General features: G+C 39.2%; 1 protein-coding gene across 1 annotated transcript in view; it reads left to right on the top strand.

Moving 5' to 3' along the window:
* Positions 1 to 2,085: 2,085 nt before the first annotated feature.
* slc2a4rg (SLC2A4 regulator) overlaps positions 2,086 to 13,547 on the top strand; it is a 55,274-nt gene continuing 43,812 nt past the window's right edge. Inside the window, exons 1-2 of the mRNA XM_088332757.1 lie at positions 2,086 to 2,479; positions 6,056 to 6,291. Coding sequence (XP_088188883.1) covers positions 2,255 to 2,479; positions 6,056 to 6,291 — 461 coding nt within the window. The 5' untranslated portion in view covers positions 2,086 to 2,254. The remainder of the gene's footprint in view (positions 2,480 to 6,055; positions 6,292 to 13,547) is intronic.

Here is a 13,547-nt window from a genome sequence, read left to right as displayed (position 1 = left end):
TGTTGGAAACTCCTTCACTTGTCCTCTTGCCAGACAGTGGAGCATCCTTAATTTGTTTGTTTATTTTGTTTTTATTTCCTATGATTGATATCAAATATTCTTACCAGGCGTGCAAGGAGCTCGTCTTAAATATTGTCATTTTGATGTCATTTTATTACCTGATTTCTACTGATCGCTCTATTTTTCCAGTTACTTCAAGTTTTGCAAGATGCAGATTGACGAGTTGTCCTTCTTTGTTTATTTGTTAATTCTTTTTCGCTCATTATTTTTTAATGCCAAATGTCCGAATTCAGCACAGAAGTACTGTTAATAAACAAACCACAAAAGCTCCCGTAATTTTTCGAGAGTTTTTAAACAACGGCCAAATAAAATTGTGTTTAATTAAACCAAACAATGTTTACTTCAAGTAGGTAAAAATCATACTAATTTCTGAATGCGATCATATTGAAATATTTAGGAAATAAATAGGAAAAATTCAAACAAAACACAATAAAATGAATGCTGTAAGGCTACATTCCGATCTTGCTAGCAGTTAACCCAATATAGTATATTGGGTTGTATATTGAATATACAGTACGTGTGCGTGTGTGTACGTGCGCGTGTGTACGTGTGTGTGTGTGTGTGTTTCCCTTAACCACTCCTGTCGTCAGGGCACCATTTCCTGTGGTGTGTCTTGGGCAAGTACAACCTGGTGGCGCACCCAGAAAATCTGTCTACGTACACAGACTTACAATTACACAAATTTGTACTTTTTTTGTTCATTGGACTCAGGTAATTTGACGATCTGATTGAATGGTTGGTCTAAAAACTTCAATACATAGGGCGTTGCTACACTTACACGGTACTTGAATAGTTTTTTTTTTCACCAAGTACTTTGATGCTTTTACTCAAGTATTAATTCGGATGAACATGTTTTACTCACACTTGAGGCATATTAGTCTGAGGTAACAGTACTTTTACTTGAACACATTTTTGGTTACTCTACCATACCTGTCAACCTCCACGGCTCCATTCCCGTACAAACAGTCGTATTTTCCTGTACAAAATACTAAATAATCTAATTTTCGGAATGATGCATGATGGGAAATCCCCAGGCGGCAGACGCATGCGCACAGGAGCATCAAACCGCTCGCTTCGTTTGGAACGAAAAAAACGATACCGAGATAGAGGCTTCCGCTGCGAACTCCTTTGACTTGATTGATATGCCGTTTCGTGATAGTCGGTGTCTACCGGATGGTACCCATCATTGACAAATTAGCGTTTTTCCATACAGGTTTCCTTGTACATCGTACTCGTCTTAAAATGCATAAAAAACGTACTTTGTACGGCAAAACCATACAGGTTGACAGGTATGAGTTACACAGTACTTGAATAGTTTTTTTTTTCACCGAGTACTTTTATACTTTTACGCAAGTATTAATCGGATGAACACGCTTTACTCACACTTGAGCCATATCAGTCTGAGGTAACTGTACTTTTACTTGAATACATTTTTGGTTACTCTACCCACCTCTGATTGGTTGAGACAAAACAATGATTTCTCGAAATTGGTGGAGATACGCCCACTGTGCACGTGCCAAAAATAGGACAGTGGTCCAAATGTTTAGGTAGGAGACAGGTTTGCATTGCACGGTTCAGTGACCCAAGGTCAGGCTCGTCCAACTCAAAAGTCTTAGAAAATCAACCCCTTTTATACTGATGAAAATGGCCAATAACTTTAAAACTCCATGGTATACTTCATCCAAGAGGATATGTTGTACGAGATTGGCGGTTTCATTTAAATATGACGATACCGTTTCATATCTTCTATTCTTACTTGATGCCAGCGAACGCGTCCCCATCGACTGACGCCGGCCGGTAAAACCAAGGGCGCTCCCACCCTCCTCTTCTAAACCAATTAGATTACGCAAAGGAATGACTGACGCCGGCGCACAGACCAATCACAAACCGTTTTCTTGTGGAAGCGTGCCAGAATGTAATGTTTATGTACTGCGTCGACCAATGGGGTTAAAGCACAGGGGGCGTGGCATTCTTTTGGGGGAAAGAGGCAAAACAATCTTTTTATCCTCCGGACCGGGCCGCGTTTTTGATATCCCGGCAGGTCAAATGTTCCATGTAGAGTAGACTCAGAGGGACGATCAAATAATCCCTGCAAATCGTGACAATCCGGTAGATGTATCTCACTCGAGAATTTTGCACTAAAATCTACCGAAAGCGGGTTTTCTTTATCTAGTCTTCATTCGACGCTCTTCAAATGGATACGAGATCTATTTTGGACAAGCCGGTGGTTGGGAGCAGGCTCGCCGGCGCGGACTTTTGCTCGGTGGTCCGCGACAGCCGGTTGGACAAAAGCGAAGGCGGCGGCTTGGGGGCGACCATGAACAGGTCGGTCCTCTTTAAATGTGTGCGGGACGGCCAAGTGACGAAAACTAACGCGTCCGCCGAAGAGAACGGAGGAAGACTGCACGATGGAGAAAAAGTAAGCACAGGCTGCGATTTTTTTCTTGCACTAAGTTTGAGCCTTAAGCGTACCGCTTTTCACTTGGTGTGCCAATGTTAGCCCCGAATAGGTCTCAACGCAGTTGGGAAAGTGTTCTTCACAATTCAGATCAAATTGGCGTGTTCGCAAAGTTCACCGGAAAGTGGGCACCCAAGTGGTGCCCCTCCCCCTTCAGCTCCACACTTCAGGGTGGAGCTATTTGAAAGGCCTCAAAAACTCTGGCCTATTGCACAAATAGCCGCACTGCACGTTTGTTCTTTTGAATATCCACTGATAGTTTACAGCTTCCCTATCTAAACTTTTTATTTTAGTGCACACGTTAGAGTTGGCGTCACGTTGTAATTCATTGGTCATCAGTGTTGGGCACATTACCTTAAGAAAGTAATTAGATATAGTGTACTCACTACTTCTTCCAAAAAGTAACCGAGTTAGTAACTACATTACAGAGTAAGTAACAATTTCCTTCATTGTACGTCAAATAATATGACCTTTTCTGAGCAGCATTCGAGTCAGTTGAATAGAAAAGAACAGACAGGTAGTTGTGTTATAGAACCTTGTAATATTTATTACACCTCACCACAAACAGTTTTATCCTACAGTTGAAGTGCAACAAAATAAACGGTAAACAATATATTAAAACCACTATCAACAGTACAATATAAAGTGAGTTCAATAAATTAATTCTAACCCTCACGACCTGAGACAATTGGTCAAGTAGACATAGCCTACTGTACTTCAAGTGTTTTGTTCACAACACATGTCTAGTGGAAACAAATCTGAAGTATCCTTCAATAGATAAAACAAATCCCATTCAAGTCAGACAACTGGTCAAGAAGACGTATGGTACGTAACTTTAAGTATTTTCACACAAGTGTAAACATCCATCCATCTATTATCTGCACCGCTTATCCTCAGTAGGGTCACGGGGTGCTGGAGCCCATCCCAGTTATCATTGGGCAGTGGGCAGGGTACACCCTGAACTGGTTGCCTGTCAGTCACAGGGCACACAGAGCCAGACAACTCACTCGCTCAGTCACACCTAGGGACAATTTGGACCGGCCAATTAACTTGACATGCATGTTTTTGGAATGTGGGATCGAAACCGGAGTGCCCGGAGGAAACCCACGCAGGCGCCCGGAGAACATGCAAACTCCACACGGGGGAGGCTGTGATAGATGGACTTGAACCCCTGCACCGTGGGGCTGTGCGCTAACCACCCTTCCACCGTGCCACCCACAAGTGTAAACAGTTCAACAATATAAATTTACACTGCAGTGTAAAAAAATAAATCAGACTCTCACAACCTGTGTTAGGTTGGATAAGAGCCGTGTTCATGTTTGGGGGTTGTTAAATATGTTTCTCAAAAGGCTGACCGACGATGTCCTGCTTATCTTTCTTATGCACAAGAAGACTGCACTCTATGACATAGCATTATACGAGACAACTTCCGGATTTGCTCTAGACAAAGTAATGCACCGTTTTGGACCGTCGGTAATGGTAATGACTTTGTAACAGCGGAAAAAATAACTAGTAAGATTACCATGTTACTGAATATTTAATGCTGTCAAGTAACGGCATTCTTTATTACAGCGTTATTCCCAACACTGTTGGTCATGACTTGTCATGTGCAATGTAACCTTAAAGGGACATTGTGTAATACATAGTGCCTCCTATTGGTACAATAAAACTTTTATTTGAAAAAAACTATTGATCTGAATAGTATGCAAAAATTCTTGAACTATCACGACAATGATATTTTTTATTAAAAAAAATCACGGTTAAAAAAAAAAGGAATTTCTTTTAAGTAGTGGAATCTATACCTCAGTCACTACCATGTTTGTCTGCCAACTTGTTGCCACACTCTGCTCTCTGGCACTGGTTTTCGCTAGCGTTAGAGAATATATTGCCATCTTTTTGTCAAATATTTCATACTAGGGCCTTTAAATGTACTTACATTGGACTACTACTACTTTAGAGAAGCTTGCTCTAGGGGCCACATGTTAGTATCCAATTCCGAAGGCGGGCGTTTTCTATTGATGATGACATTAGGTGACAACCAATTACATTTTGCCCGGTTTCTCAAGCCAAGCCATGATTGGTTATGAGCTGAAGCCTGACCATCATCAATGTCATCATCCCTCGACACCAACCCCTTAAAATGGCCTCTCCTAGAAATCGACACAAATGGATGAATATGGTACTGGAATTTGTATTCCTACAAACACGATCTTAAAAATTATAGAATTCAATGATAAGACTCAGGTAAAGCCAATAAGCTTTTGATGACATGCATTGTAGATTTTGTATGCGTATATCTCACAAAGAAAAAAATGGGCGAGAGGGTTATGCTAGACTGTGCGAAATGTATTTGAAATGAAATGCATGCAGTCCGTAGAACAAACGTCAGTTGGAAAACTGTAAAAAAAAGAAACAAAAAACGATCAGTTCTCAAAACTGTTCAATTTCAAATTGTTGAGAATCAAGCACTCTTGTTCCGACTTTGCAGTTGACCTCTGAATGTACCGCAACAATGCAGAGCATTTTCCATTTATTTACTGTTTTACTGCTGGCAATGAACCTCTTTTGGTTTACAGAGAAAACATGTCTACTTGGGTTCAATCTAATATTTATTTGCCTGTCCCTAGAAAATGCACAGAGGTTTATTTCTGGACTTATGTCTCTACTAATAGATTTTGGATGAGACTTTTTCCTTTTTGTTTTTTTTCAATTTTGCTGTATAATCAATAAATGATTTATTTTGCATTGTACCTATTTTTATAGTGTTCATTATCATTTCCCACATAAGATCAAAATCATGATCAATTTTAGGAAAAAAAATGTTCTGAATATTCAGCTTTTCATTTCAACAGTCAGTGACTAGTTGACTATAAAAATAATCATTAGTTCCAGCCCTACTTACAACATAGGCCACTCTACAAGCACTGCCTTGTAAATATGTTTGCCTATTCATGTTTACACCCTTTTATTTTACTTCTTTAAGTTTTTAATTGGTGTTTATCCTGCAGTGACGTGTCTATTCTCATAGTTAACAATGTATACTACGCTGCTATCAATATCAATAAAGACAATTCTAATTCTAATAAGAATGTCATGTTAAATGTTGTGGTGTTACACATCACTGTGACCAAATACTTTCGGTTGACTTCCACTTCAAGAACAACTTAACTCCATAACATACTCTACATACACACATTGCAGTGTTTAGAATTTTTGGGGTCCTTGAAAAATAATTTTGTTAGGGAATCATTAGGGTTTACTTCCACTTTAAAGCAATATTTTAAGCATTTCACTCAGACAGTACCACTCGTACATCGAATTACAAGTGGGTAACTTGTGATGTTCAGGTATAATATTTTAGATTCACCTCAAATTGACAAACATGTTAAGTAAACACCTGCAGTAAACTAGTCTTTTGAAAATACTTTACAATTAAAAAGGTCAACGATAACCAATTGCTGAGTTTACCTTTTGCAAACCTTCACCTTTCGCTTGGATAACTTCTATTTATCCATAATTTATTCCTCAATTTTGTAGCCTGGCCTGGGGGAGCACAGGGACACTAGTTGCACTACAAGCCTGAAGAGGACCAGCCCTACTCACTGCCCAGGCATAAATGGGCAAACACAAGGCAGCTTCATGCAGCTGGACATCAGGAATCAAGAGAAGCAATTGGAAATGCACATCGGCTTCAGGCCAGTGCCAAAACAGAATATACAGCACATGGATGGACAACCGCTACATTCTTCTTACATTCCTGTGCCCCGAAACAGGTAAGACATCTCCAAAAAATTTGCCCTAATTGCTGTAGTTTGGCATCGTGGAAGCATCTTAATGAGCTGTCTCCAATGTTTAACATAGAAACATGAACTTCACTTGTGGTAGAAACCACTTTTAAAAAGAGTGTGTTTATTGCTATAAAACATTTTTCTTGAATATGTTTAGTTGTTGGACCATGACGCAGAAAGAAAAACCTTTTATGTAATGTTTCCTCCACGAATACTTACCGCTATTACGATTCCACTATAGGAAAAAAAAAATAGGAAGCCCAGTAGTTTTGCATCCCTCTTCCAGGGACCTAGATTTGTCAGAATTGCAGTTATGCTGAGGAGTCAGAAAACAGGTGCCACACTGTTTTCATTTGAAACAATATTACTGCTCAAAATTAACACAGTACTGGCACTGTTGAAAGCTAGTACACTCTGGGGTTCGGGGGAAATAAATCGCCAAGTAAATACACTTCAAGTTTATCAAACGATTGTGCTTCAATCACCAGTGTTAAGTTAACCAGAAGCTTTCAATGCAGCTTAATTTCGGATGTTACTGGTTCATCACTCATGCTTCCAATGTGAAGTATCGATCAAGCAGTACATTTACAAGTGTTTTTAAAGAAATGAATAAGGCTGTTACGCATTACCAGAGTAAGCAAGCAAGTCTAAAAAGCGGAATCGGATCAGAATGCCGCCTGGATTATTTGTCCCATCTCAAACATCTCTATTTGGGTAAACAACCACTTGCAACTAAGTATGTAAAGGTGTTTTCTTTCACTGTTGTTGATGGTTCATTTGACTGTTGTGTTCCAGACTTATTGTTGTTTTTTGGAGTTGTCTGGAGGAGAGCAAATACTGTGCAATGGAAACCTGGCTAGGGTGCTCGTAAGGACAAAAGTTTCCAATTGATGTGAAATTAATTGCCTTTTGGGTAAAACTGCTGTTATTGTACTTGTTTATAAAATGTGGCATTTCTCATTCATAAGCCTACTCCAGCTCATTTTGTTAATAAAAATATCAGGTGTCAAGTAAAATCATTTGGGAGATTATGAGTCTGGTAGGGCTGAAGGTTTTTGTAAAAAAACGTATTGGCGATTTTTTAGACCAGTATTGCAATTTCGACGTTATTTCCGATTTCAAAAGAAAAGTGTATTTTCTGTGCTAGTTTTTTTTTAATGAGTATTCATAGTGACACTCTTTAACCTTAACAAAACAGCGCCCTCTTCTTATTTACTTTTTGATTCCGCAATCGATATTAAGTACCTAGAGATTACGTCATTCCCGACTGAGAATATAGGATTGTAACAATGACAACTATAGATCTACAAATCAAAACAAAATACTAAATTGCAGTCGAATAAAAGGACTTTATTGTCATTAAACAAGTTTACAATGATATTAGGGGTGGCTTTTCCTTTGAGAGTAAGAAAGTGATTTAAGAACAGATGGCTAAGTGCACACTAGCATCTGATAACCGCGATTTCAACAAGGTCTCTGCGATGATTAAAATACCACTGTCCTGGATGTTCCGTTTTCCCTTGAATTATAGCTCCAGGTAATCTGTTTCATCTGTAATGGATCTGGCATTGGTAAGATACAAGCTCGGCAAAGGTGGCTTGGGAAAGTATTTAGCCTAGCCTTTCTTTGCGCTCTTCTGAATTTCCTCAGAGTCTGATTAAATCGATGAATGTCTTTTTAATGTAACGAGCCCTTTAAGCTAGTAGCTGACATGTTCGTTTTGGTGGCGTTTCACTGACAGCATACACTCGCCTCTAATTGGCCGGTGCCATTAAAACATTAACTGTGACAATTCTGGTTGCATAATACTCCATCACTCAAGTGCCAAAATACTGGAAATAAAACGCAGTGTCTTGCGATTGAACAATAGCATTGCGTCACATCGCAATATCGACTATATTTTGGTTAAATTGTGCAGCCCAGGAATCAAACAGTGTGACATCTAACTGGTTGTTTTATGCAGTACAGTTTTGCTCCAAATTTCTGCTGAAAATATATGTTTGTTTTCTTACTCTATTTTTGTAGTTTAACAATATTGGCACGGGCGAGCAGTTAAACCTTTTTTGCCCTTCTTCTCACCCAAATGCACTTATTTACATTGCTGTAAAATAAAATATATTTTCATATTAGTACTCTTCTGTAAGTATGAACCATTTCTACTTTTGACGACCGCAATTTTTATATTTTTTAGCAAGATGATCTGGGTTAAAATAAAGGTTTTTGTCTCCAAACATAACCATCTAACTTGCCAATAACTTGCTAAGCTGAGGTTGAACAATTAGTTTGTCTTCAGTCTCTGCCACCATCAATATTATTTTTACCCGAATAGTGGGGCAATTGGGCATTTTTACATAAAAAAAAAAAACGCAACATTTTCAACTATGCGAGACATAAATCAGTTCCTTGATGAAGTTAATAGGGACCATGCCAAGGGGGCTGCTGTTTAATCGGTAAATTAGTGAACCATTTTGGAGAGTTTATCAATCGTACCTTTCCACCCCATGAACAAGTATTTTCAAAACCCAGGACTCAGCCCTCCTTGTTGACCTTCTGTATTGACACATGTATTGAGCATGATCACTGTTCGCCGTCCGGCAAAACGAGCCGCGTTGTCTGCGGCTGCTGTTGTTTTTTTTAAGTTCCACACGGCCTGAATTCTCTCTGCTGTTGTTGCTTCACATCGTTTTTCTGGCATTGGCATTTGTACGCAGGACATTCTTTTGTATTTCACCCGAGACGAAGCTCTATGCGCTCGCAGTTTTGCACAAAACAAGCAGCAAGCGCCCTTAGGGACAAGCCGTGTGCACTGATAAGTGATTATGTAACAGGCAAGAGGACTGGGAGAGGCTGCAGGCTTGATCCAAGTACTTCTTCCTTTTGCTCCAGAAACTCATTACCGACTTTCCTTTCGCAAAACACATTTTGTACACCAAAAGTAAAAAAGACATGGAACTCTGTTGGGTAATTTATTAATTTATTTCTACTACATGATTGTAAAATGTTCAAGTCGTAAGAAAAACAGATTGAAAGTCCCGACCTTGTGGGCAATTGTTGGTTATGGATGCAGTTTGTAGTTACTTTCTACATCTGCTGCAATTGAAATGGACAGAGGGATATAGAAAAAAACGTGGCTACAATCCAAGGGCCAGACTAATAGAATGTTGAAAATTAAAGAGCTGCTAAAGCAAATATCTAATGTTGTGTTAGTTGCAGCTTGCGACCCATAAAGTAAATTTTGAGTTTGCTTGATTTCAAAGGACCGAACTGATGGCCTCTTTCATGATCTTCTGGTAAACACCATAATTCATCACAACCAAGGCAAATTTTCCTGGTCCTGAAGCAGACCATCACACTGCTACCACTATTCTTTATGTACGCATCATGTTCTTTTTGTCAAATACTGTGCCATTTTTACGCCATATCACGGTTTACACACGCTTGTGTTTTTTTGGACCAAACGTGGTTTTCGCCTGGGAACTCTCCCACAGGTGGCATTTTTGGCCAGTGTCTTTTATACGGGAGTTATGAACACTGACCTTGACTGGGCACGTGCCGACAAGAGCACGCGCCAATGAGCTTGCATGCTGCCCTGTGGGTTCTCTCCTCAAAGAAAAAGAGACAAAAACTATGTTGGGTGAATAATCAAACAAGAAGCCAGTAAAAGAGATTTTAGATCCGACCCAAATTTCGGACCAGGCTTGGGCCTAAGACATTACCTTTAAATGGGGAATGGTGGAAGTTGTGGAGAGTGACGTCATGCATGTCCTCGAGTTTTTTTTCATTTTCATATTTGTTAGTGTATTACTTTATCATTTGCTCTGCATTTGTTTGAAAGGTAAGGTATTTTGAAACATTACGCACTACAATATGACATTGGCAGTTGTGTACAGTTTAGCAGTTTGCTCGCTACCATTTAGTGATTGTTCATGCTACTGTGATAAAAGGTTTCATACAAAGTTGTTATTCATGAATATTCATGATTTTTTTTCCTGCTTCTCCATGTGCATGTGTTTCAATCCTGAAACTCTGTCCTGGTCTTCATCAGATTTTGGTGAACATAAGACTCATCCCGCAGAAGTGGCTAAACAAACACTACACAGCTGCTCAATGTGGTTAGATAACACTAAATAACGGTGTGGCCACAACAGCATCACTGCTACTTTAGTTGCTCTGTTGAACTGCAGGATGAACCCGACTTTCAGCTAACATTATCTTTTGTCGTGGCGCTTTAATCTATTGGCAGTGCCATTCGGTAAATGTACTGCATCAAAACCTGTCTACCAGGTCTTGATAGACTTTTCATGACAATGTAACTTAACCTCATGGAATAATTGAATCATTATTGAATTCACAGTGGCTGGTTGAAATACAAGTGACCAGATTGATTTGTTTTCCAGGTACAAGCTATGGACTGTCTGATGTTGCATTTTTCTGCTTTTGATTGCAAACAAAAATTCAAGCAGCAAATTAATAGAACAACTCACTCCACAACAAACAAAGTCAGGCAATAAAAAGGAAGCTACAAGTCACGAGTTTTATCGCCACTATAGTTTTAGTACAAGAAACGAATGAAAGAAAAGCATTTTTTTTATCTTAAAAACGCTCAGCCTTCCACAATCGTAACGCTAGCACACAAGATGCAACAACAGACAGACTAGCCAGTAGTATTGTAATGCCCCTTGATGATCAATGATGCACTCAGTCGCTGAATTAGTCTTTTTGCCAATTTAATAACCAAATTAAAGGCGGTATAAACATTCACACAAGAACTACTGTTGGTCGAACTCACACCGTTCTCGGCACATACAGGCTCACTTCAAAGCACACTACTTCAAATCACAAAAATTCAGCATCTGTCGCCTCCCCCCTCCCTCGCGACGTGTCCTTTCTTAAAGAGACCATGCCTGAACACATACAACAGCAACACAAGTAACAGACATTACAGTTTTGACAGTTGTGGTTTTGTAACCATCAAACCAGAAAATATTTCAGCTCAACCTGTGCTTCTCTGAATGCAATAAGAAAACATAACATTACTCACAGCCTGTGTGTTTTTTTTTAGATTGTGATGTCTGAATGAGTAGTTTTATTTCACTTAGAGTATTTCTTTCAAATTGAGATGGATTAGTTTAGGGTGCAGTGTTTTGTGTTGCGACTAAGTTTAAGTCGGATTTCAATGTGTTGCAGAGGATTGTTTTATGATCACTGCGCCAAGTGTTCTGTATTTATGTGCATGTGTTTGTGTGAACTCGTATTTGTAACCTTCGTAGGACCATTTGAAGGATTTTTACGATCATGGTGGGGACCAATAGTCCTTATTTGGACATGGTGGTGAATCCAATATGGCTCGATGGTTAAGATGTGATTTTAGTTAAAGTTTGTTGTATTTTGGTTGGGGTTAGCTTAAGGGCTAGGTATAGGCAATTGTAGATGCTTAAGGGTTAATATAAGAGGCTGGTGAAATGTATTTTTCCAATGGAATGTCCAAACTAAGATTAAAAGAAAAACAAAATTGCTTGGATTTTAGTATTTGTGTGCTCAGCTATATGTTCACTGTTTGTAATATGTAAACAACATGTGTATCAGGTATTAACCCGTACCACTGTTTACTAGAGTTTCTTAGCGACATTTATAATGAAAGCTACAGCTCACCTTGAGTCTTTCAAAAGAAAGCACCTGGAAAGCACAACCACTATTGGGTTTTGTGTGTGCAAAATTCTCACTTTGTGTCACTCCGCAAATGCTGCAATGCAAAGTAGGTCATCGTTCATCAGACATGCCGGGGCATAGATCCTGCCGCTCAAGTAGGAGGAACAAATATTGTCATTCATTAATCCTGCTTATGTCTTTTGAGGCTTTGCCTGATCCAATGTAATAACATTTTTCTTTCTGAGTAATCCAAGAAACCACGATCAAATTATATTGGTTTTGATGCAAAATCTCCAGTATTTTCTGTTTTGATTGACTTCATTAATGTTGTTTCTCAGGCTCTTTGATTTCGATTTTTATTTTTGTTGCTAATCTTTATGAAATGTTGTCTACTATGATAGTTGAATATTTCCTTAACCCAAGCTTTTGTTTGATTAAGTAGCCTTATTTCCCTGGCCGGCTGTTGCTGACTTTGTTTTGGTTTTAATGGTATCACTTGCCTTAGTCTCAACCAACAGTTCATACAACCACGCTCAGTTGCTGGGCTACTATTTAAAAATTGGTTCATGGAATATATCAAACCCACATTTCAATCGTTGCTGTGTGTATGTATAATTAAAAACGGATACATTTCCTTTTTGTAAAGTACTTTGCAACAAGTTTGAGGACAAATCGAACTAACGCTTCGAGAGGCAACAGTTTAACAATGCATACTCTCTCAGATTTGTCAATCAATTCTCATCAGTGTCAGATCGGTGCAGGAACAAAGCAAATTTTTTTGGGTTAAAAAACGGATTGCAAGGAGTTCGAGCAGTTTTTTTTTTTTTTTTTTCAAATTTAGTAGCATTCTTTCATATCTGTGTTTACCCAGCTCCATCTTTGCTACCCTGTAGTGAATAGAAAATGCTGACTCGGTGTAACGACCAATCCAGAGGAAGCAACTGCTTTGAAGGTGCAGAGTAGCTTGGAAAAGGCGTCTGTGGCTTTGTCATCATGACAGTGGAAGCCTTCAACTCAAGCCACCAGGAATAGGCAGGCTGATTTCGACCCAGGCCAGCAAGTTTGAGTCGCCTCCGCTCAACCCCTCCATCAAGCTCTTCTTTTGAAAAGCCCACTCCCACCAGTCTTTTCCCTAAGGAGATATTACTGCCTGTTGCTTAAGGTTAGAGTCAGATGAACGGTTACCCACCCCCACACTTGGCGGTGATGTCTAACCCTCACACAACTGACATATTTCTGAGGTAAAACAGGCTGCAATGTTGTGTGACTTTTCCATTTCTGTGCAATTGCCATCGATTCTTCTAAATACATACAAATGGGTTCACTACAAGTACATATATATATATATATATATATATATATATATATATATATATATATATATATATATATATATATACGTCGCCTGTTCTTTTTGGTCCCAATGACAAGGGGTTAACGCTTACATTGACACAGCCGTGGGTGAAAGGTCATCTTTAACGGCTCAGCAAAATCATGTGCTAAGGGAGGGTCCAATGAGTAAGCAAGTAGGGCAAGTCCAGCTGCTAACCCTCTAGCCATAACTGCCGCGCCGGCAAACCAGAACTGTCAAG

Source organism: Urocampus carinirostris, chromosome 3, assembly GCF_059441175.1.
Source record: "Urocampus carinirostris isolate Australia breed hairy pipefish chromosome 3, RoL_Ucar_1.0, whole genome shotgun sequence".
Lineage (NCBI taxonomy): Eukaryota > Metazoa > Chordata > Actinopteri > Syngnathiformes > Syngnathidae > Urocampus > Urocampus carinirostris.
The sequence above is the reverse complement of the archived record's forward strand: the minus strand, read 5'-3'. Positions and strand labels throughout refer to the sequence as shown.